General features: G+C 38.0%; 1 protein-coding gene across 1 annotated transcript; it reads left to right on the plus strand.

Moving 5' to 3' along the window:
* The first annotated feature begins 1685 nt into the window (after positions 1–1685).
* Positions 1686–25078, plus strand: LOC108680848. The gene is made up of 4 exons (XM_018169765.2): positions 1686–3016; positions 20943–21098; positions 21349–21451; positions 22942–25078. The coding sequence occupies exons 1-4, from the start codon at positions 2126–2128 to the stop codon at positions 23301–23303; spliced, it is 1512 nt and encodes a 503-aa protein (XP_018025254.1). The 5' UTR covers positions 1686–2125; the 3' UTR covers positions 23304–25078.

Raw genomic sequence — 25078 nt, forward strand, 5'->3', positions numbered from 1 at the left:
TCCTCCTAGAGTTTTCAAGCTACAGTGATGAGACGTATACCATTCCATTCGTAAAAACCATACCTATCGAGTAACGAAGCTCTTTTTTTAGATTTGTGCATAGTTTGGATTCAAAATGGGGGAATGGGGGAATCTCTGGAAAATGAGAAGAAACGGGAAAATGCGTGTAAAAAAAGCTACGGCAAAAATAAAAAAATCGGGCTTCGTTACTCGATTGGTATGGTCTTTACGAATCGAATGGTATATCTTTCAATGCTGTAGCTTGAAAACTGTAGTAGATAGATTTTTAAAGTACCCCTTTTTGTCCGTTTTCTATGAATTTCATGTTTCTATTAATTTTTCGGAAAAAATTATTACGAACACTATCTGCTTGTATTTCGGTTTTACATATATGTGTGAAGTTTCAGAAAGATCCGTTAGTAAATGTGGAAGTTTTTCTGAAGGGTAGACGCGGGCCAAGACGCCCCCTTTAAAACAAGGAGGCTGATCAAGAAAGGCCGAGTAAACAATTCAGCGAGAATAACAAGTATAAATCGTTGTCATCTCCAAAAAAGCGTAGAAGTCGCACAATTCATGAACATTAATATTCAAAGTTTCTTCAAATTTCCTTCATCATAACCCTTTTGAAACAAAGTTTACTCATTTTTAGTTACTACCCAAGCATTGTAAATAAATTTGTGAGAAAGCATGACAAATTTCATATTGTCGTCCCATTTACGAGTTGAGTAATGTTTACCCTAATTTGTGAAGAACTCCATGCAAGCCGCCACGCCTGTCCGAGGCCTCGCGGTTGCCGAGGCAAGTGAACGTCCAAATATTCCTATAAAACTGGCCCCAGAACAATGTTCTGTATGAATCATTTTACTTCTGTGTTGATAGCCTGCACTTGACCTTAACCCAATTTATGAAGGTAGTAGGTGTGACGACTGTACCCATGCTGAGGAGAAGTCGTTTCGTCAATATTATAGACAAAATTAGCGATCCACTCACAGCTAACCTTGTAATAGGGCATCATTCATGCACACATCTCACAAATTAATGTTCAAAATATTCGGTATGAAATGTATCTTATGAATCTGAAATTTTAGTAAATTGGATTGCATTCCTATTCTTATTTTTGTATTTATATTAGATTTATTGATTGACTTGTTTCATAGCATTCCATGCTATTATTTCATACGAATCCATAAAATGGTAAAATACTAACTAGGCGCCACTTGCACGTGAAATATTTACATAAATTTGTTTTTCATCCTTTCCCATGAACTCTTGACAATTTTTGACTGCTAAGCACAGTGGAAGAAAATTGCATGCTATTGAACTGTTTCGAGTAAATTTAGAAAACTCTAAACAATTGTGAAACAGTGTTTTGAAAGCAGCTATAATGATAATTTTTGACAAAGTTTCGTAATGAAGCGAGAACTGCGATCCCAGTTGATCAATACTACACACATGCGCGCCTTTGAAAGTTTTAAACTTTTCCGTCCGTATATAAGTGAAGCTTTAATACAGAATCGAGTCATATCAATCATATTTTGGTTATTACTTACATAGAGAAATGATAGGACTGCCGGCATGCATATATACGCATATGCGTCAATGTCTCAGGGCGAGTGTAGCGAACGCCGTAAACTCTCTACGCGTATCGCTTCTTTTGTCGGTCGCGTAGCTATTCAAGCCGCAGCGGTTCCCAGTCTCCTGGCTCCTTGCCGCCAGTCAGTAAACTCAGTTAGGCTTTAGCCTTCGTGGTAGACAGGTTGCGATCGTCGTCTCCTGCCTTTACGTTCCTCACCGGTGAGCCGTTCCTGCAGATCTTTTGGAATATCTGCCGTTCGTTTCATATTCTGAGTGAAACTGACTTGAAGAATAAGCTATTTGAAGCTTGGTGAACTTTCCAGGAATTTTGTTCAATTTAAAAACTTGGATTCTAGAGTAGTTCAGTGTCATTTTAGTGGAAAACAATACAAGAACTGTGATTTCCTTCAGAAGTGGTGAAAATTCATTTACTCAGCTAGAAAGCCACAAGGAAATTTTCCGGAAAGACAGTATACATTAACTCACATGCATCACATATTAGTGCTACGGTATTGCTGTTTGTGTATTACCGTCTATTCTCCTTTCCATTATGGCATCTATAACAGCTGAAGTACTGCCTTTGGTGAATACAAACGTTCCTGTAACACCATCTTCCAATTTCAAACTCTCAACGGCTAGGACAGAACTCATCTCAGAGTCTTCAGATGTGGGTTCTTACAATCATTTTCCCCGTGATTATTTCGATGAAAGAGATATAAATGAAAACCCTCTTGATCTCTGTCAGCTTACAATGCACTCTAACTCTAACAATTATGACGAATCTCCTTCGATAACTGGAGCTGCTGCAAGAAAATCTATTGGAGCCTTCACATCATCTATGATTAATATTAGGTATAATAATATTGAAGCTTTCAATAATAATTTGAACTCATTTTCGAGCGTCGATACTCCCAAAATGACATCCAATTCTTCATCGTATTCCGAAGATAAGTCACGCGTCCCAGTTAACGGTGAAATAATTTATTCATCATCCAAGTTAGGAGCAGCAGACAAATCATCCCAGGTCGGTCAGACCTCAACTGGCAGAGATTTGGCGCACCATAAAACTAATTTCGCATCGACTTCTGCCATAGAACCATGTTTGAAGTACAGTGACTTCATGACTGGTCCAGAATCATGGAAAGACGACTCATTGTCACTCTCCTCGTCCTTCTCCTCATCCATGTCTTCCATTCCATCCATACCTACTCCACCTTCTCCGGCCAGTCCCCCTTCGTTCAGACCTCAGTCTTTACCTCATGAAGACGGCGCGTCGATGCCAGGATGCGACTTGTTTTCAAGCTCCCTGCCGCCAGAGTCCGCCTTCCACACGACCTACTTGACAAGCTCGTGCGGCGGCAGCCCTCGCAAGCGAGTCAAAGACAGAGAGGGGTTCATCCGGCGCGCCGCCTGTGTCTGCGTAAACGCCGACGAAACTGAGGTGAGTTACGTTTCCTTTCTAATATATCGGTGCTTTGGTTAGGTGAGTCCGTAACGTTTCGTATATTTCGTATCAACTGATTATTTTTTTCGAGGTTCCTTTTCGACTAGTAATGGCTGCTGGACATCCCTTCTGATTTTCTTATAATTATCGTATTCCTCTTTGGAAACGTATTTTTTTAGTGAAAATGAACTTGAATATCCAACTTATTCATGATTTACTGTATATTTTCTAACAATATGCACATTTATATTGATAACAATAACATCGTTCGATATACGCAGCCACAGTAAAGTTTACATTGCTTAGTCTAAAACCTGCAAGGCTGCAAGCCTGCAATTATCTATAATGGGCCTGGAGATCCCGGCAAAAATAAACTTCTGACACATGAACTGTAAACAAAATAATTGTAGGCTTCGTGCTTTGCTCGGTCGTGACGAAATGCCGGGTTTTTAGACGCATCTAACAGGTTTTACTAGCAGTCAGTATGTGCGTTTTGACCTACAGAATACCTTGATATGCATGTCAGTGCATTGAATGTTGTCGTTTATCAAGCTGTATTGACCTCTTTATTTGCATATTTTCCATCGTGACCGGTCCAATATGTTTTCGATTTGATTTATTTCTATCGTCAAATGAAGCATAAAATTCGAAAAAATCCAGCAAACAATGTACAGTGTAAGGCCCGCCAGGAACCCCCTGCAATATTAATGACATTTATGTATGTTTTTGAATCGGTTTAAAAATTCATATTTTGCGTCGTTCTGCATTCATTCACCTGTTGCCAAGCTTGTGAAGCCTCTTGCTAACTGCGCATTTTCAAACGGCCGCCTGGCACTGCTTGTCTGAGTGCTTGTTTATCGCTGTCGCCGCTTATCATTTATAACAAGTGTGTGGCTTCATCATCATAGTTTCAATGTCATCTCTGAAATTGACGGCGTGTTTTAGGAACTAATGTTCCAATAAATGTGTGGTCACCTAAAATAGTCTGAATAAATCTGGTCGGGTCTGCAATTACTTGAATTCACGACAGATTTAACTCAGTTTTATTTGTTGTGCTATAGTGTCATTCCATGTACACAAGTGGGAAATAGATCCAGGCGTGGATTTCAATATTAGTGGAAAACACGAGTAATTCTGTTATCAAGTCATCTCTAACACTCAACAAAATCTCTAGGACTTGCATGAGCATCTCTAACACTCAATTGTCAAGTCCTCATTGACATTTATTTCTTCGTAAGTCTCCCGGCAGTCGTTACTGCACATTCCAGGCGCCTCTGAAGATGGTTCAGCAAGCTGCCTGCCACACCTCGATGGACACTCCTGCTGTGTTGGTGTTCCCCTTACCTTTCTTACTGGCATTAGCGATCGACATGGAGTACAATACCTATATCTCACACGTACTTTTTAGTCCTACATTACGACATTTATTTGAATTTTATTCAGATGAATGCTTCAGATGTCCGTTAAGTCGTTCAGACATGAATGAAGTCCATTCGATACCTTTTTCAATCCTTCTATTGGGTACCTTTATATATTTTTTCTCTCCTGAAAGTATCTCTGATGTTCAATGCTACCCTCTGACTCACTAACTTAAGTGGGAGCAGCTTCCGGTCGTTTAATTCTATTTGGTCAAACGTTGGAGCCACGGAGGTTGTAAACTCTTGGCCTAAGATAGACGTTCTTCAACTTCGATGACTAACAAAATGTATTTTCTTCGTACTGCAGTCAATGTGAACTATTAGCCTTTTGGACGGTTCTGCGTTTAAAATTGCCCATATTTTCATTGGTAAGCCTAATTTTGTAGAGAAATCCTTTTTTTTATGCAATGTAGAGAAACAATTTGAACAGAACAGAAATTCTTGCTGCATAATTTAGTTTAAGAAGACTAATGCTTACGTCAGAGAATGAGTTTCATCGAAATAATTGCAGCATTACTTTACAATAAGGCTCACACTCCTTCACGGCTACGGGGCTAAAAAAATTAACGCAAAGAACCTGAAACTTGTTTATTGACGTCTGAGCTAATTGCTGAAGCTGAATACTGAAAATTAGCGCAAATAAAAAACATTTCATTGTCAATTCGTCTAATGTGTGTGCTGCAGCAATGAGCTGATAAGAGTTTATATATAGATTGTTTGCTACAATGGATAGTGTCAGCGATGATAACACGACTTGTGGGCATTTTAATTTTAATGTGCTAAGGTTTCACTAACCGTGCATTATGGCACACGTAAAACCCTTCAAAATGTGAAAATACTGTGACTCTTCCGCGCGGATTGCTATAACAGAAATATGTTGAAAATACCTTGAAAGTTTCAATTTGAAGTATTTTCAAGGTAACCTGGATGCTTGTGCGGTAAAATCACTTGGGTATCTGACAGCCTGGGATTCTCCCCTATGGTTACATTCTCCCCAAATGTTCGATCGCATTTTATGGATTCTGAAGCCCTGATCACGTCAAGCGCTACTGCTTAGTGTTCATCATAGTTTGAAGTGGCTCCAACCAACCATACTGAGCTACCATTTACTTAGAAGCAAACGTATACTTTTATAGGTTCTGCTTGCTGTGCGAATTTTGCTTGCATTAGCGAATACTGCAGTCATATAATATGACTTCTGTGACTTGCTTTGCTAATTTGCTCTAAAAATTCAAGCATTAGACGTTCGATTGCATTGAATGAATTCACCTAAAAATTTATTTGTTTACTAATTAAATTTCATTATTTACGGTACTAATTAAATTTAATTGAATACATTTTATGCAGCAGGGATCTCTTCTTATCACGTTGATGTGGAGGAGTGCATAAAAAAGCATCTCCTGAGATATCAGAGGCGATAATTGTAATAAATCATGGCTCATATTCATAATTTATTGACTGAACAGTGTTTATAAACAAAGCGTATTTGATGTCTGCATATAATTACCAAATTGTCGTAACACTACTAACACATCATGCAGTTAATGTAACCTGAATGATTTTTCAGCTTTTTCTAATCCTTGTTATTGAATAGTTCATGTTTCTGCTTAATTAACTTCGTCATATTTATTTCGGATCCAAGTATAAATATGTGAAGTCAAAATCATACTCCGGAAATGACTAATTGCTCGATATTTGCAATTATTTTCTAAGCATGAATGGTTCATTTGAATTTGTTGGTATCAATTCTACATTTCAGTGAGAACTCACGCACCGTAATTAGGTACCTATTCCGTTGTCGCTTGTGATGAAAGAGACCAAATGTTATGGATTTTCGTTGTATCTAAGTCCGCCCTATATACTTCTTCAATGGTTTTTGATATTCAAGCGAGCGTATCAGTTCGATTTTCGAGATCCAATCATAGACACGAAATAGTTTCAATATTTTGCCTCAAAATATTGTTTATCTGAAGCCTAACATTAGCGAATACTGGTTCTTAATAGCCAAATTGTTACCCCAAATTCCATCCAACATTCGCCATGAGAGAAATGTACCAGACTTTCCTCGCAAACATTGGTTTAATGACCTGTCTCGTCCATGAACGCCAGTTGTCTCGCAATAGTCGGCATGAACTTTATAAGCTTTCTCTTGTTTGACGATCCAAGGATTGAAATGTTGTAGCAAACAACCTTGTCCATATGGATCTATCAAGGTCGGTAAACAGTTCGTTGTCCGCACCTAGACCTACCAGGTCTCTCGATCACTTGATATTTTGCTCTGACGTGCGCGACGTTGGAATGTCCGCGAATGGAATGCTGATATTAAATGTCTTGTGACTCTCGGGTAGTCTCGTGATGCACGCATCTTGTTCACTCCTTGTGCACGTGATTTATTCTGATAGGGACCAATGGAGCCGCTCTGGTCACATGCACTTGGCTTGAGCTCTTGACTATTTTTGCGTCTTGGCTGACTATGGAATGATGTACGCGGCGATGACCTCTACTATTGGCTTGCTGTTTTTTGGCGCCGAGAAACTTTGAAGGCAAAGCGCGTATGATTGGTTCAGGATGCTGGCCACGCCTCCGTGCGACGATAGCTGACTGGGTCTGCACTGCTGGATCACGTGGGTAGGTCTCTTCGCCACGTGCTTCAGTAGTGGGATTTTTTTTACCATACGAGCTACGTTTACAACTATTTTTCTAATTTTTTATCAGTGCTTACGATATTTTTATCTCCCTATCGCCCTAATAATCGGGACCTAATGTTTTTTTTTTTTGTTCTGGAGCGACTGCGCTACCTTCACAATATCATAGCGTAACAATTCCTTGAGAGAACTTGAGATTTTATGGGATTGTTTACGTTAGCCTCCCGTCTGTTTATTAATTCCTGCGTCATAATTCCTGCGTCACCTTTCAATAATTTCTGCGTCATAATTATGCTTTCGTCTCAGTGTCACCTTTAACTAATATTTTTTCAAATTTACACATCAATGTTTCATTTTGGATTGATTTTTAATTATTGTGAAATTTATGGGACTTCTTTAGAAGCTGTTTTGGTGAAGAAATGTATTACAATCTCAAATATTTAACAAGGGGCATTCTTACATGAAGTGAATGACGGCTATTATATGGGTACAAATAATTGGTGTACGACATCTTATGACGAATTCTCGTTCAAAAACTCGTATTCTGTAGTACAAGTACAGAAGTTGCGTTTACCTCTGTTTTGAAGTGAGTAGATTGGTTTCGCCCAATTGAATCCTTTATTATAGATATGAATATTGTTTGAAATGTAAACTTATGGTTGAAGTCGTACAGAAGCTAAGCTGGTGCAATTTTATTCGTGTATAGGTAATCTTGATATTTATATTGGAATTGTGCCTGGTAGCTTAGTCGATTATTAATTGCCAACGGGATAAAAGGTAAAGTTGCTATCTTGAATTACTCGATGAGTGATTGCTGGAGCTCAAGTAAATTGTTTATTTCAAATGGGTTGTCATTTCTAATTCGAAAAACTGATGAATTCTGTTTCAAATTCAGAAGAATGATTCGGCAAATTTGTAGCAGGCTTTTTAGTCCGAGAAACAACGAAATAGAATAAAATACAGATGCTTACCTGATCTTTAATCGTTCTCTCGGCACGGAGAACTGGGGCATCTACCTACATTAGTGTGTAGCAATGCGTTCTCTACCTGCGTCTTTCACAAAACGTTGTTCTTGGCGCATGTGAAGCACACAAATCCACTTTAGTCATCGATTAATTTTGCCTTCTTTTAACATAAATGTCTTGGCAAAAAGTATATTTTTCTTATCTATTTTATATCGTTGTTTTAATATATGATTTGCACTCACAGGCTCACAGCTATTGCTACATCAATGTTCTATTTAACGTGTTAATATCCGAAATTATAATGCTGTAAACGTTTCAAAATAAAAACATCTTATGAATATTCATTACACGTTTCTTTCCTGGACGCTCGTTGGAAGCCCACTTGCATGATAAAGGCTGATTTCGATTTTTTCCAATTCATCTCTCGTCTTTGAATGAACTATCAATGGTGCCTTCTGATGATCAACGGGAATATTACTTAGACACTTGTTTACTGCACGGTCTTGTCATAGACCACTCGGATACGGAAGTTTAGGTTTGTTATAAATTATCATATAATTTGTATGCGTGTCATCTGCTCTATTCTCCTTACTTAATCGTTGAAGGAAAATTCGAAGGCTAGGGAGGATATAGGTTTGGCCGGATGTCACCAAAAGTCTTATCTGCACGTCATTGAACTAAATAGTCTTAAAAAGAGCGAAGCTTGAATTGTGTGAAATTATTTGGAATCACCTTTAATTCCTTCCTTCCTTCTGTCGTTCGTGGAAGGAAAATCAACACAGTGATTGTCACAAATATGATAGGAAGCATTACTGCATTAGTACTTTCCCCTTCAATATACGCCCCGGTATTATCTGCAAGCGTTGTTACTTTGAGATGGACGTCTGGCATGGTCACTGCAAATGAGCACCGCGAATCAACGGTTCAAAATTTTTATAACTATTACATTATTTATTTTATGCTAAGCTTTTTAATTTCAGATTTCACGTTAGTGAGGATAATCGTAACGACCTACGTAAATGATTTAATTGTACTTAAATGCAAGATGTTTTAGTTTCTGGCGGGAAAACTGACCGATTTATGATTCCTCAGATTTTCACGCCTCGTGAGTCATGGCTGCACTTATCTTGAGACGAAATTTTAACGGGCGGGTCGTCTCAAATTTAAAGCGAAATGTTTTGACAAGCGACAGCAACTTAATTCGTTCCATCTCATGACGATAAAGGTGCGATCAGTTTCAGATTGATACTAATTAATCGATAGCAGCCAAAGCAGACTCCAATCTTCATGCTTTTTTTTTTGTCTCAGCACTTGAATAAAATGATCTCAGCGAATCTAGCTGTAGCGTATGTATTAGTGTAAATGTATTCTATGGCTGAGCTGTTAGACAATATTTTATGTTATTATAAACTTTTATCTAAAAGGTTTCAAACCACAGAGACTTTGTTTTCTGAAGTTATACATTGGGTTACGTTGTATATTGAGTATCAATCATCTAAATTTCTTTCCTTGACCAACGAACTGAAGAATTACAAGCCTTGAATTAAGGCCAGATATTAATTTGGGCCTCAGGACATAGTTCAGCGCCATTAGTTTAAATTTGTCTCTGTAGCCAATCGTATTGTACTCTCTAATAACCCTAGGGCTGAAAGTTGCTGGGCGTTCGCGTCGCCGATGTTCCGCTTCAAACTGGAAATGGCCATGGGGCTACTAGCGTTACCATCCGCCGGCTCATGAGGCTCGTGAGAGCGACGCTTGCCTTATCAGCTGTCGCTCAGAAAGTCGAAACCGTCACGTCCTCAGCTTAGCGAGGTCGATCGTGGTCTGTTTTTCTTGACCATGCCTTTGCTCTTCCATAGAGTAAGCTCTTACATAGGTCAGAGAGTGCGTTCGCTCTATACACTCTGAAATGTTAGGCCTAATAGTTGTTTTTCACCGCCGGCTTTTCTCTGTTGACCAGTACCAACCAGAAAGAATTGGATGGAATCGGAAATCATTCGGGGAGACTGGTCGAAAATCCTGACTGTTCTAGTTTTATCTAACCAGGCAAGTGATTCTCTACTCTATACTTTGTTAGCACAGAAATGGTATTTCTTGACGTGAATTATTATCGATTAATTTTTAATTAAATAATTGATTTCTAATGAAATAATTGATTTTTAAATAATTTTTAAGAACGAAATTCCGTAAGTGTAGTCTGCTTGAGTGCCATGTCATGTACAGTATATTCCACATGGCATAATATTCCACAATGAAAAATATGTTAGTCCTTGGGAGTGCGCTGTCGTCAATGTTTCAGTGCAGATATTTTTTGAGTTTTGACCTTTACGTGGTCTCTTTGATGATGCTAGATAATTAAGTAAAAATTATTAAATGATTTAATTGCACTTGCCAAACTTTCTCCTTGGTGGCACGACCGTTGACTTTATAAGCCGAACATTGACTTGGCTTGAGAATTATTTTAAATTACCAGCAATTTTTTTTATTTCGCCACGACTGACAATTAACGCAGCTACGAGTGTAGTGTTTTCTTCGTTAAAGAATAAACTAATGTACAATTCGATCAATTGTCAACTTATGCTGTCAATATCTTGGACAATGGAAAGTGCTCCGTGAATCTTGTATTATTGAAAAGTCTGAACAATACCAAAACTCTTTAAATTTTTTAGTTGTTCGATGTAAATATTACCTACGCTAGAAAAAAGAAAACTCGGCAAAAACATTTTTTCCAAAACCTTTAATCTTCACTTCCTGGAAAACACGCACATGCTGGTGCGCTTGGTAAAAACTATTGCGTGAAAAATTTGTGGTTTATGATTCCTTGTAAATAAATTCGTGTGAGAAGGCACATCTTGTAATGAAAACCGCAATAAAATCTCAACAAGGTTTGATCGATCAGAATATCTATATCTGTACGTCTTTCTGAAATTTTCTGTAGACGTGCGTTTTGGCAGTTGAGCGTCACCTTTACGTGAGATGTTTGCTATTCGGATTTTATATGATGTAGCGTGTCTGATGTGAATCGTAACATCGCTCAACTCGTTAACATCTTAGGAAAACGTCAAGTTTAATAACAAAGGATTCCCGTTAACTCTGTATTCTCATCAGTTTGTCATCTGCGAGTTTCTGGACAGAAGTTTGCGGAGCGAGTCTAAGTTATTTTGGGAGGAGACGGCATTTCTATTTCAAGGTGGAAGTTACGTCGAGCTATTATTCTTAGCTACTCACTCTCACGCTGTTGCCGCAAAATTCTGATACTTGACTGGCGTGAACGCAGGCTGATTGAAGAGTATTGAGAAGTGTTGTGAAGATTGCATCTGCTATACCTCACCAATTCACCATAATAATTTATATTGCTGGTTGCCAAAAAGATGTTCAACGATAGTCATGGGTCTTTTTCTTCACTTTACCTATGCAACAAACTGAACTTTGTCCTGTAATTTCCTAATCTATTCAGATGTTTTAATTAAAAATTTGTTGTACGTGTTCGTCATGCTTTCAATGTTGCAATTTAAAAATGTTCAAACATGCTGAGAGAGTGGGAACCAGAGCGTAAATGTTTTTACCAAAAAGCGAACTCGAGTTTTATCATCAAAATAATAGCCATCTTGATCATTCTTCTGATTTTCGTATTTTAACGAAGCAAGTCCTCATAAGTTGGACAATATTGTGAGTCACATTAAAATTCGACGTGCAGAGGCCGGATACTCATTGATCAGCCCATGAGCGTCATGTTAATAAGAGTGGCCCTTACAAAGTATCTCCAGTTAACATAAGTTGATAGGACGTGATACGCCTCTAAGTGCTGCTATTATCATTCATTCATTACTCCTTACAGTCACTCGCATGTAAGGCACAGCCTTAGTTTATATACATTTCCTTTACTTGCGACAATAAAATAACTTGAAAGTGCATAGTTCGTTCGCTGCTTAGCCAATGTTTTGTCGATCCATTCGTTTTGATTTTTATCTTTATATTAGAACTTATTTTTACAGATTTTTATTACCCTGTTCTCCTCATGGCACTAGTTTGCTAAGTTAATATATATCAACTATATATATAATATATCATATATATATAATATATAATATATATCATATATATATATATATATGTTGTGATCCAAATCTTGATTTTTTTTTCTCAGAATTATTTTGGACGAGATTTCTTGGTAATTACTGGTCATAGCTTTGTTTTCATCCATTATTTAAACACCGTTCACTTGAATGACTCACTATGTTCATGACATGAATGCGGTATTCACACTTCCATCTCGAGTTTCCTAAACGTAATTGCGCCCACTTGCATTTAAGGTCTTATAATCTTTTGATCGCCCTATTCGATTCAACATTCAAGCTCAAATAACATGTATTAATCGCAAAATAATCCTATAAGATTCAAAAAGCTGAGCTGCTTGTTTAATTTATCTCCTAGAAATTCTTTACGTGAAAGCTAAAGTATTTAATAATGGAAAATGTTGACTCATCATAAATTTCTATTATCTATCATATGAATGTATACAAATCTTGTAAATTATATTCTCATTTAAATTCATTACTAGTCTCTAGAAACCCACTTTCTCTCTCTGTCGAATTCAGGAAAAATCATCAGAACGAGTCAACCGATGAGTTTTTTATGTTTATTCATGTGACGAACTGCGGCTCACCTGTTGCCCGATGGCATAAATAGTCTTTTATAATTTGTGTGTTCGTCCCCGTGCCACTTATTTCTTGTTCGCGTCATGGACGCGGTTAATATTACCGTCGTCTATACGCATAATCGGCCTTCGTTGGGCTCATGTCTGGCGCGCTGCCCGTCGCTGGTAGTGACACCTGTCGTACACCAATGTGCACTATGGGGGCACTGATCGCTCTTTTCTAACGTTAAACTCTACTCGAGATGAACTTCTACCTCATTATTTGTCACAGGGCATGTTATTAACACGTACTTAGATTGCAATAATGGCTGTCATATCTCTCAGTTCGAAATTCAGGCAGGGTATGTGGGAGCTCGTTCAGTAGTTGTGAGATGTGAAGCATTGTTCCGAATTAAAATCGCAGTCGCAAGGGTCTATGTTTTTATTTTAATTTGCTCTGTATTTTTATAATTAAATATTGATGTTTTTAATGTTCTTTCGTTGATCATTTTCACATTTTGAGGTTAAGACTCTGTACAAGAACTGAATCTATACTTTTATTACCTACTTGAGCGTGCTGTCCATCTATGAGTCCACCTCTTGACGAAACTTTCTGCTTTAGAATCATAACATCTATTTCATCATCTCTGTAACCTTATTCTCTTTCGAAAAATTTTTCAAATCACTTCTGCTTTACTGCACAATATCCTGCTGTGCAACGGTCTTAGCTCCGTTTGATGCCCATTGCTAGGCATAATAATCTGTCATGGCCCTGGGAGGTGTTCTTTTTAAGGGAGAACCTGTATTGACTCGAATTCATAACTCGCACTATCATTTCTTGTCAAAGTCATAATTATGTTTTATTAAATCCCCCAAGCTTTTTGAACACCATATTTGTAGCTTCATGTAACCTTATTTGCTAGAACTCAACTATTTATTTCAATGTTTACTAGGATTCAATTGTAAAGTTATAAATTGAAAAAAATATCAATTCAAAAGCATGAACAATATTCGTCTAATTTTCGAATAATTAAAATTCAGTTAACGACAAAAATGCTTTTACACTCTAATAGGGTCTTTCAAAAATTGTAAATTCTGTTTAGAGTGTGGCAACATTTCTCATTAGCCAGACATGCCTAGCTTCAGTTTTCTGACCAACATCGACTCTAACATCGACGCCTGAACAACTGCTAGGGTTAAGCTGCTAAATCAACCTTTAGAATTAAATTCAGATAATTTTGAATGAATAGTACCACCTTATCATGTATTTATATTTATGATGTATTTCCAATATTCTTTCGATAGTGTGGTTTTCTTCAAGCCGTATCGTGGACTATGAGCACAGAGAGAAAATCCCGTGTCTTCGCACGGGCATAGATATTTTTCGCTGCTTCACGCGTCTATGACTTCTACGAGGTCCCCTTTGAAGTGTGGAAATATTCTTAGTCCGTTTTTGCTGATGATTTCGAGGTCGAATGCTACACAAAAAATAATTGTTGAAGTTAACCTTGCTAAATCAAACTCAACCCAACTCGGTTTACTAACGGCATTTATGTAAAGCATTTTTGTCCGTCCTTCATGGCCCCATTATATATTCAAAGAGAAGACCTGTTCATTAACGCCTTCATACAGGGCTTTGAAGAAGATGCGTGCCTCCATGTTTACAGAACAAACAATTGATTACGGTGCTTGCCTGCACCAAAGTTCTATAAACGTATATGGACCTGTTAGTGAAACGGTCGCTTTCAGAATTGAACGCAAATCATGTAACATCAATCGATCAAAATCGGTATGTTTTATAGGATTCCCTGAATTTAGTGTTACGCTGAATTTATTAATCGTGCAACTTATATGCTGCTACATTCAATTAGCATCGCACGAACCTCGATTCATGATTTGAAGCTGAGATTTTCTCTCAGATCTGTATTCTATCGGTGTCATATATGTATTATGCAAAAGTTAAAAGTTCAAAAATATTATATTTACTTCGTACTAAAAATGTTAAATTCTATACATTCTCACTCTGGCAGGTTTATTTTGTTGGCCACTTGGGCTTTGTTTACACAATTGTCGGCCTGTCTTATCCGTTTGACCTAATTAACTTGTTGAACACACTCGCTCTCTTCTACGTAACGGAGAATTCGGGGATAGATATTTGGGGTTGACCTATTCTCATTCTCTCGTAGAAGGTATGCGCCGTTGCGATTTTTACAGAAATTACTAGTTGGTTACACAGTCAAGTCGGAGGATCGATGCCTTAGGTCAATATTCGTGATAGAACGTTTCGTAATTATGTGGGATGTCAATAATTTTTTTGTAACAATTCTTTCGTACGGTACGTCATTAGAACCTTCATTCACAAAAAATGTAAGCAATGCTGCACACGCCAAAACTATCCCCATTTGTAAGTCGGAAAGCTCTAGAACCTAGGCTGGGTAAAAATTAATTTGTGTTTATTCGACAGTTCGTGTTTTTTATTCGATAAGGAAGCGTGACTTTCAAGTTTTGCAGCCTCCTAACGACGGCATGCTTGCATGCCAGACGTCCGTGTACACTTCATATGTACACATACAGTATGTGCTAGTTATAACGTTGTAAGTTGTATGTGCTAGACTATTTTGCTAGCTTACGTCTGTTTAATTTTTATTCTCAGTTGCACCTCAACGGTGTGATTCTTATCACTTTAACAATTAACAACCTGACGTGACGAGTACGTCAAATTTTTAGCGAAAACACAGCTCACAGCTGCTGCTCTTTGCATAGCACAACTCACAGCTGCCACTTCTTGCTAATCACAGCTCAAATCTGCAGCTCTTTGCTTGGCACTACTTACGACCGTGTCCCCTTATTTTGTCTAGCTTGTAGCTATTGACTGCACTTCATAGTGATCCCTGCTGACATCTCTGGGCTGTGGTTGCGAGAGCTAGTATTTACCGCTCGTACTGGTAGCTCTTATTCATACGTACCTCTGTGGCGAAACCGAACACTTCAGCCCTCTGGTGGTGTAGTGTAGTGACAGCTGCTACGTCTGTATATACAACTTTTTTTTACACAGTCAAAATTAAATGTTTGAGCAAAGTCAAAATCAGGGTTGCATGATGCTGTAGCTCTAATGCAGGTACTGTTTAAAGCTGAAATTCAATAGCGTGTACGGATTAATGTTGCGGCACATGCAGCTGCCTCTCAAAAGCGGCTACAGTTACAGAAAAGTGACAGACTCTCGTACCTAGTACAGTTACAACGAACGCAGCGTATCCCTGTAGCTGGTACAGCCACGGCGCTGTGGCTGGACCGTGTCTGGTTTACAGGAGTTCCCCTTAAAGCTGCCCTACCGAGACGCGCTCTGTTGACTCCCCTCCCTCTCACCTCGTCTGAGTCACGTAGCACCCACCGTATGGACTGAAGTTGTCCCGAATTCATCTTCGCTAAGTTATTAGTTTATTTAGTACGTTTCGATCATTAATTCGCCTGCGTTTGTACTAATTCCTATTGTAAATGCATTCATGAAGTTTTTCTGAATTAGAAAATTAATTATTTCAAATTGATAATGAATACATTTTCCTTTCATCGTCATTTTTGTATTTTTATAATTTGCACTTGACAATTTCGTTGTGATTTATTTAGTGGCTGAAATGTTATAGATTTTCAATACATTTAGCTGAGTAAAACTCGGCTAGTCATTGTTTGAATATTAAATTGAAGGTACACAGGGAAACTTCGCCTAATTTTTTTTATTTGCTTCGTTGGCGAGACCGCTACGTACCAAACTATCGCGCAGAGCTGGGTTAGAACGTTAGCCTTGGTCGTCCGTCTCTGAGTAACATAGTTGGCTAGTACCTTTAGATGCACATTCCCCTTCCCTCTTTCTTTTATTTGTGCACTAGAATGCGCAACTAAGTTTGTTACCTGACTACTTGCGAATTTCAGTCATTGTTGAACTCTACACTTTGCATCTCTAGCTGCAGCTTCCAATAATTTTATAACAAGCCTACTCCGACTTTACGCATCAACAATTTGTAATTAAACTCTAAACTTTACCTTTCTTTAATTTGCTTCCGAAGTTGGGAATATCGTAAGGTTTCTCTTACTAACAGCAAAAAATTGTGGACTATTTTTGAAAGTCTTGTAAAATTTACTTTTTTGTCCCTTTCACAAAATGTTTTTCATTTAGTTTTTTGTCCACGTGTTATATGTGTTGCTGTTAAAACCTCACGAGGAAATTAGGTTTATTTTCTCTTCAATATTTACTTCAGCTTTTGAGGGCAAGTGCTCGTGCCAGCAATGTGAAGCAAGGCAAAAAATATCACCCTTCTTCAATACAGTTAACCGATGCCTTTCATGAAACTTGGAGCAATGATTTCCGTTATAGGTACTTGAAGCTATGGCTTCCGTGAAATTTGCTTTCATATCTATCAAATTTGAAAATTTTACAAGGTTAACATTGAGTATACCTGCCTTGCATTAAGTATGAATAAGGCATATTTGAGCATAGCTTTAATTATCACTGACTATTACAACTTTTAGCAGATAACTTCTAATCGTTTCGCACACTTTCCTCATGCGTTCTTGTCACTTTTCTGTAACGTTGCCAGGACTAGTCTCCTCGTCACACGCCTCAGGGCTTCTTGTCTCTACGTTTCCGCCACTCAAAGCGGCAAGTCAGATCAGCATGTGTCGTCAACTGAAGGAACACCAGCCTTGACTAGGCTTTGACTGAGCTGCATTCTTTCACTACCGCTCCGATACATGAAAATTCAGTTTTTTTATTCAATTCAACTGAAGTGTAACGTTATTCATTAGATTTTTGTGATTATTCCTGAGATATTTGTGTTCTCCTTCTCCTCGACCTTGTTTCCAGCTCATCCACAGTTAAAGTAAAATTGTAGCAAAACAAAAACTACACGTAACATCAAACAACACTTATTTTTACATGCGAGAGCTTGAGATTCAAATTACAACCCTATATATGTGTACCTACACAGCTACCTTCGTGTTTGCTCAAGAAGTGCTCTATTGTTGGAGAGTTGCTGTACAAGCTTTGTTTACCTCGTCAGACTTGGCTCTACCTTTTTCTCTACCACATTCTACCTCTAACTATACCACATTCAATTTTAATTATTCGCGCCACGCATAAAACAATTCTTGTTCACTTTTTTTGTTGTTAGGTACCGTACGCTTCATTTTATCAACACTTAGAATTAAATACGGATATTTAATCCAATAAGGATGGTACTTCATGTGTAATTCGAGCTATTGAATCTGTTGTGGATGTATAAAAAATTAATCAATAATCATTATTTAAGTCATTTTTCGAGAGTTGTGTTTCACGGGATTCAGTTTTGATTGTAGGCTTTAACTCAAAGTCATTAATTCTAAGGAGTCTACAGCTGTGTCTCGACCTTGATATTTGCCGTTTGACGACTCCGCTAGTGTAACGTCTCGGTCAGGAAAGACCAGTCATGCATGGTATGCGCATTGCTCACGTCAATTAGTGCTCTGACATGAGAAGTCATATAAATCCTCTAAATAGTTGAAAGACTGCAGGCGGCAAATGATGTATTGTAGATAATGTACAGTTATTCTGACGCCTATCCTTCATTTTGTCACCCAATCTACAATTTGTGTACGATTTATTTATGATAAATAGTAACTTGTTTTGCTTGCAATCGCTGTGTCCATGAAATGGCTGTTCTCGAGGCCACTGATGATGTAAATATATTGCAAATCCAACCACCTTAACGGGTAATACTTTGCTTCAACAAAGATGGAGCTTTGACCTTTGTTGAGGTGTCTGATGAATGACGTCTTGTATTGCTCTTCCTATACCGCTATTCCACTTTTATGCAGTATTGGGAATTATTGTGTAAAGATTCACTATTCAAAATTAATTTTTTTATCGAAATATTGATTTGGTGGAATATCTTCTGAAAATCGAATGATGGATTGCTTAGGCTGCGTCGTTAATAATCTGTCATATTTCACCTTTAAAATTTATGATTTCTTTAATATTGCGATATTTATGTTTTTGAAGATAAAAACCTTAAATATTGATTGCATATTTTTTAATTCATGAACTTCCACTCCTGCCTCTCACGTTGACTGTCCAGCCTAGGACTCGTGTAGGTAATCTAACTGGTGGACAGTATTTATTAACCGACACTTGTTCAATATTTAAATTTAAAGGCTTTTGGAGCAGATGATTTTTCACTACTAAACGTAGACAGCATTGTGAGCAACACACGAGCCCGATTTTCCGATAATCGTCAAACGGTCAATGTCATAGTTTATTTCAAATCAATAGATACAACATTTCGCTATCTCAAAGCTACCGGAAACAGAAAAGATTGCCACGTTAATCAAGAGTTTTTATCCTCCACAATTAAAAAAAATTTTCGTAAATTCTAACAATTTAGTTACGGAGGAGTTTTACCGATAGTTATGTCTATATTAGATCGACCTCATTCAGAATGAGATAATGTTATCAAATTCGATCGTTATCGCTCGAGAGAGTTCAGCGAGGACTGGAGTCGATTGTATTGATTTGAAGTTTTTTTTACCAGCCTGCCACACCCCGTGTTTCATGGGCACCCTCCACCACAACCCACCCGACCCGTCGCCAGTGCTGGCGCTGTCAAGGGCATGCCAATGTTGTTTATGTTCATGCGATCCTACACATCACAGGAGTCTAGTGTGTGCGGTCTGGGCTGCTGACCTTTACACTTCAAGAGAGCATTGTTACTAAGCTCAGTGCTTTCAACGTAATTTCTTCGATTGCATCCATATATTGATTTCTATAAAATCTTGAATTGATGCATCAATTCCTCCATTATCTTATCAACATCAATTTATTTTCCCCTTGTTGTTTCGCTTTATAAAGTTAGGCGGTCGTGACATTTATGCAATTTTTCTCGTCTACAGACAGTAGCTCAAGTTAGCAGGCCTATAAATACGAAAATATTGCAAAGGGCAATGTATCTTTGGATAAAAGATTGAAACGCATGTAATAGCACCTCTTCAAATGAGCGAAATGGACCATCACCTGATATTACGTTTTTTAGCTTCATTTCGAACTATCGTTTGTGTACAAGCTGGTTTCGTACGTATGTGTGCATGATTTCTATGTGTGTATGATTAGTGCTAGCCACCAAAAAAACTATTTTCATTTCTTTCTCTTTACTTTCGAAAAAATATACCTACATAGCTTTTTGGAATTGGTACCAAACTTTGAAGCTTCTGCCATTGTACATGTTCAAAAATGTCAGGCTTTTTTTGAATTTTTTTAACTATCAAGCTAAATGATCCAAAATAAAAAAACATGTTGAAATAACATGGTAAATTACCACCTATGTTGAAATTGATTTTTAACAAAGTTTATGTAGGGCTTTAAGAATAGTTAAAAATTCTTTAGTTTATTTATTGTGCAAAGATGATAAAACTCAAGAATTTAGACAAAATTGCAATAATCACAAAATGGGCTTTCACACGAAGGAGATACGGTGGTCACTTCTGAGATTTCATATCATTGTGAAAGGATCTGAATGGCCAGAGAACAAGTTACAGGACTTAGTATATAAAGAAATTTTGCCTGTGCGGGTTTTTTGCAACTAAAATAGGCGTGGGTTGTTTTTTGAGGCTTGCACGATATATGTATGATATGAAATTATACCAAACCCTTCAGTCCTTATTTAAGACTTTGGACTCTGAACCACACAGCACTCACTGGCACCGTGATTCCAGAGTACCAACGATAATTTCTGCTATAAGAGTCACTGAACTCGGCCGTGTGTACTTCACTGAAAAAACTGGTTTTATACCATAGTATCGAATAATTTTGTAAAAAGCCATCAATTATACTTGTGCATGCTGTTTAGACTGCTTCAAAAACTGACCTATATTTCTCGACAAGGTATTATGAGCAAAATTTCGAAAAAAATTAGTTTGCGAAGCTTGTAATATGTTAGCTAAAATTAACTTCATTTCCTGTTATCTATGTTTGGCTGTTGATGTAAATCATGGTTATGACTTGATTTCCTGAAACTGTGTTTTACTTTACGTGTTGTAGACGGAGTACTACACAGTAAATGGGCATCCATCACTTGATACAGAAATCTTCAATTCTATCGTATAGTCTAACTAGACTCACTGCAGCCAACTTCTATGTTTTAACCTAGCCTCAAATCATTTCTTATTGTTTAATTTACAATACACTAGAAGCAGGTGTTAAAATTATTCGTAACTTGTTTGTTTTTTCTTCTGCAGGTGTTGTTAGTGTCGAGCAAGAACTCGAGCGAGGTGTGGCTGGTGCCTGGAGGTGGCCTGGAGGAGGGAGAAGATGCTCAGGAGGCCGCCCTCAGGGAGGCCTATGAAGAGGCGGGTGTCAGAGGCACGGTCCTCGCCTACCTGGGCCTCTTCGAGGTGAGGATTCTCCAGAGGCTGCTTTACACTTGCCATACGAGACTGACTTTATGTGTCAAACTCTAACATACATGAGAATATTTTGTTAGGTCGATCCTTCCATTACGTTAAACAAAACCGAATTTTAGAAGTTACCACTTTCTCTTTGTGCATAAATTGCTTGGTGATATTTATTTTTGAACTGCCTTTATCAAGGGACATGATTTCTAAGTTCTATAAGTTCAAACTAAGTGTATTTTTCACTGTGCAGTCTCGTTCGGAAATGAGCGCGTCTGGCAAGAAACACAGAACTGCTGTCTTTGTCATCAAAGTTATTTCAGAAGAGGACGACTTCCCAGAGTCCAAAACTCTCGGTGAGTGTATATTCCAACTCTGGCTCATCAATCATACAACAAATAATATCATTCTATCAATGTGTTTCGTCAGTGGCAGGATATTTCTGGTTAACTGACCTCCTATTTATTGCTGCTTGTTTACCTACTCTGCTGAGTCACTATGGAATAAGGATGTTGATAGGGCTATTCACGTACCGTGTTAGAGGAGAGTCTGTATCGCGGCTGCTTGCTTGTGTTTAGTCTAAAGCCCTATCTGCCCCAAACATTGTCATAACGTGCAAAAGTCGTCTTGACACTAGTGCCAAAACTGTCCTTGATGCTCGCAGCTTCAACGGCCGCCAGACTTGCGTAACTTTTGGCATGCAATCTCGTTTGGGCGGTCTTGCAACACCAACGCAGAATTGTTGCTTCTAGCGAGCCCTCTTGAGAGGTCTTTGATAATCACGGCTACCTTTATAGCATTGTTTTCGACAATGAGTTTCTTCAAAGGTCAAAAGATACATTCGAAACATTAAAGAAGGGGAACTTGAATTGCAAATTTACGTCCTGATTTAATTCAATTTAGTTTAGCATCCCTCATATCGCATACATCCTTACTTCTGTGACAAGCGTCGCTGAAAAATCTTCATACACCTGTGCTTTTCAATGTGATTCATCCAATGTGAAAATTCCTAGGTGGTGATACTGTATTTGGCTTCGAATCGTCAACGATTGACACTTCCCAACCTGTTAATGTTTTTTATCTTATTTTTTCTTAAAGTGGACGAATGCTTACGAATGCTCACAATAGTAGAGTACCATTCATTTGTCACTGCGTCGAAATTCGCTTTGCATTCAGTCGCATGAAATTCGTGATCTTTCCTATGATCATTCACATACCTATTGTTTGGCATTCACATTGTTTCTTCCTTGCTTGAATTGTTGTTCCCTTGCCAACTGTACCTCTGAGAATTTTTATAGGCTTCTTTGAATAGGATTCGTGCGTCCGATTATTACGCAGCGCATATTGTTTTATCCACCACTGATACTTATGCATCATTCTTGGGCTTTTTTTACTGGTGGCTTGGAATTTTATACTGCTTGTGTCAACATAATTCTCAAGCCACTATCTTAGGCGAATCTGGTGACACTTGCGTTCATTTATTTTCGGGCGACAAGTGGCGAAGTCTTGGCAAGTGCCGCTACTGCTAGAGTAAACTCGTGATCTTAGAGCGATTTACAATTGAAGTGAAGAACAGCAAAACATCTACAAGCAGAACTTTTTTCAATTCAGACAGCTAAAACGTATATGCTCCATAAAAAATATTCTATCAGAGAATATTTTATCAAATTTGAGGCATCTGCTGTTACTTAATGCGTTCATTCATAAATTTGCATGGTAACAATTTAAACGCGAGTTTGGGGTATTTTTGCGTGCACGGCAGCATTTGTATTTATCTTATTCGTTTTGAATTATCCCTGAAGTATCTAGTTCTTGGTTCTTTGACTAACAAGCTGTTTTTTTTCAGGTCGTCAACGCAAATGGATGAGCATTGACGACGCCCTGTCGCACTTGACGTGCTACCGTCCACGCCAGAGTGTTTACCTGAGCCTCCTGCGTGCAACGCGGCTCAAGGCTCGGACATCGGAGTCCAGTGACGAAAAATCTTCGGGTGGCGAGACAGCGCTGCAAACCATCGCCGACCGGCAGTACCGGACCGGCGAGCCGATCAAGCTACTCGAGCGAGAAGACAGTGAAGGCTCGGTTGAAACTGACGAGAATCTCGCAGTTTATGAGGATGCCAACGATGTAACGTTGCTTGTTGAGGATCCCGAAGATGAAAGCTATGTTCTAGCGAAGACTTTAGAGTCGCAAACTCTCATTGATTAAGTGCCTTGTGAGAAGTCGTTGACAGATTCTCATATTACTCATTACATAGAATTGATTGTCTTGTATCTTCATTATCAAACGAATCTCCTCTTACGCAAAACTGACTTTTTTCTGAATTGGAGAATTTACAAGCCTGGAAAATCTTACAAATTTTCCCCTGCGTAAAAAAATTGATGCTTCAATGTCGGGAACGTTCGACCAAAGATCAAGATACCAGTCGAAATCCCTGTGATCAGAGTACGGCTTCAAAAACTTTTTTTGACACGCCTCTGACGCCATAACCGACTACATTCAGTCGTTATAGTAAAAAAACATCATTGTCGGATGTTACAGCAGTGCTATAGTTGAAACTCAAACTCTTTAATGTTGCTCAAACTGTGTCTCTAGAAGTGTCAAATTACTAAGAAATGTTGCCGCTCTAAAAAAGCCTATGCTTACTTGAAAGAGCAGATTCAGGAGTTGCCTTTGTTCCTCGAGGTAACAATGCAGTGATTTTACGTAACTTGTATTAAAGATGATGGGAATCATTGGTGCCTCATTCCATGTTTATTAGACTTATTGGTAATTTATCGTGTACGATGTTCAGCTCATAGTTACGTAAGAGTATAGATCTGATTTTCGCTTACCTGTCGATACTGTGCTTTTAGTTTGGTTCTGAAATTGCACTGTTCAAAAACCTCAACCTTTATGTCCCTCTTATATAATAATTAAACGACCATTCAGATAAGTTGATCAATATCAAAAATTTTTGCTCCCATACGTAATTTCTGGCTTCGAATTGAAAACGTTTAATCTTCGCCGTGCTTTCAGATTCTTTACAATATTCACGTGTTTAATTTATCAATTTAAAATTTAATGGACAAACTTTTTTTTTCTTTTTCTAATTGTGAGGTTTCCTCTAAATTTCTTCTAGCAGGTTGTCATCATATATAACCACAAAGCGATTTTGGTTGATCTCGTTATAAATTTGAGTTGTTTCAGGGTTGCAACAAAAGTTGGATCTTCGTGCCTATAACTTCATACCTCATGGTACTAGTGTGTAGAATCATACATGAACCCTCGATTGAAAGTGTCATGTACCATCTGTGTGTGCTATTGTCTAGACTTTCGATTAAGTTTATAATTAGATTAATTTCTACAACTTGGAATTGAAATATCCAAAAAGAACATATATGCGCTGATGTGATGCGAGTGCATTTTGTTTTAATGTTTCCCCACTTCCACGCCATCGTGTTGGTGATGGAATTGTACTTGTATTCTGTTCTAGATCCTCCTTCATCTTCACTGTATCGTGATGGCTAGAAATAGAGGAATAATTTCTTCCCTTGTGAATAATTTCTGGAAACTTAACTTAAATCTATGTTCTCCTTTTTAGTTTTGTTCAGAATAATATATCTACTCTTTCACTGCTGCCTCTGATTGAGTGCATTTTACCTGTTGTGTTTTATGTTGAGGATGACCAAGCTCTCTAAACAGTAAATAACGGATGCCAAGGGTGATGCTACCCCACAAATCTGCAAGTGCCAAATATTTGTGCATGAAAAATAAAATTCAGCTCAAATTATGTTCTACTTTAATTTCTCTTTGTAGTGTTTGCTATTTCTAAGAGCTTCTTAAGATGTAATGTGGTCTTGAGCTAATCAAAAAGCTCTTGCAAATAAAGCAAGCCGTCATTGCATGGTGACTTCAGCTATATATTTTGTATGAACAAGTTCCTTTCAGTTTCATGAGGCTCCAAAGATCAATTGGTCTTCATTAAAGGAACTATTTTTCTA

Source organism: Hyalella azteca, unplaced genomic scaffold (assembly GCF_000764305.2).
Source record: "Hyalella azteca isolate HAZT.00-mixed unplaced genomic scaffold, Hazt_2.0.2 contig10761, whole genome shotgun sequence".
Taxonomy (NCBI): domain Eukaryota; kingdom Metazoa; phylum Arthropoda; class Malacostraca; order Amphipoda; family Hyalellidae; genus Hyalella; species Hyalella azteca.

What these genes read in the sequence shown, in the direction of transcription:
- LOC108680848 (XM_018169765.2), top strand. Translation starts at nt 2,126, where the DNA reads ATGGCATCTATAACAGCTGAAGTACTGCCTTTGGTGAATACAAACGTT. An exon ending in TAAACGCCGACGAAACTGAG is followed by an intron (nt 3,017 to 20,942) that starts GTGAGTTACGTT and finishes TTTCTTCTGCAG; the next exon opens with GTGTTGTTAGTGTCGAGCAA. An exon ending in CCCAGAGTCCAAAACTCTCG is followed by an intron (nt 21,452 to 22,941) that starts GTGAGTGTATAT and finishes GTTTTTTTTCAG; the next exon opens with GTCGTCAACGCAAATGGATG.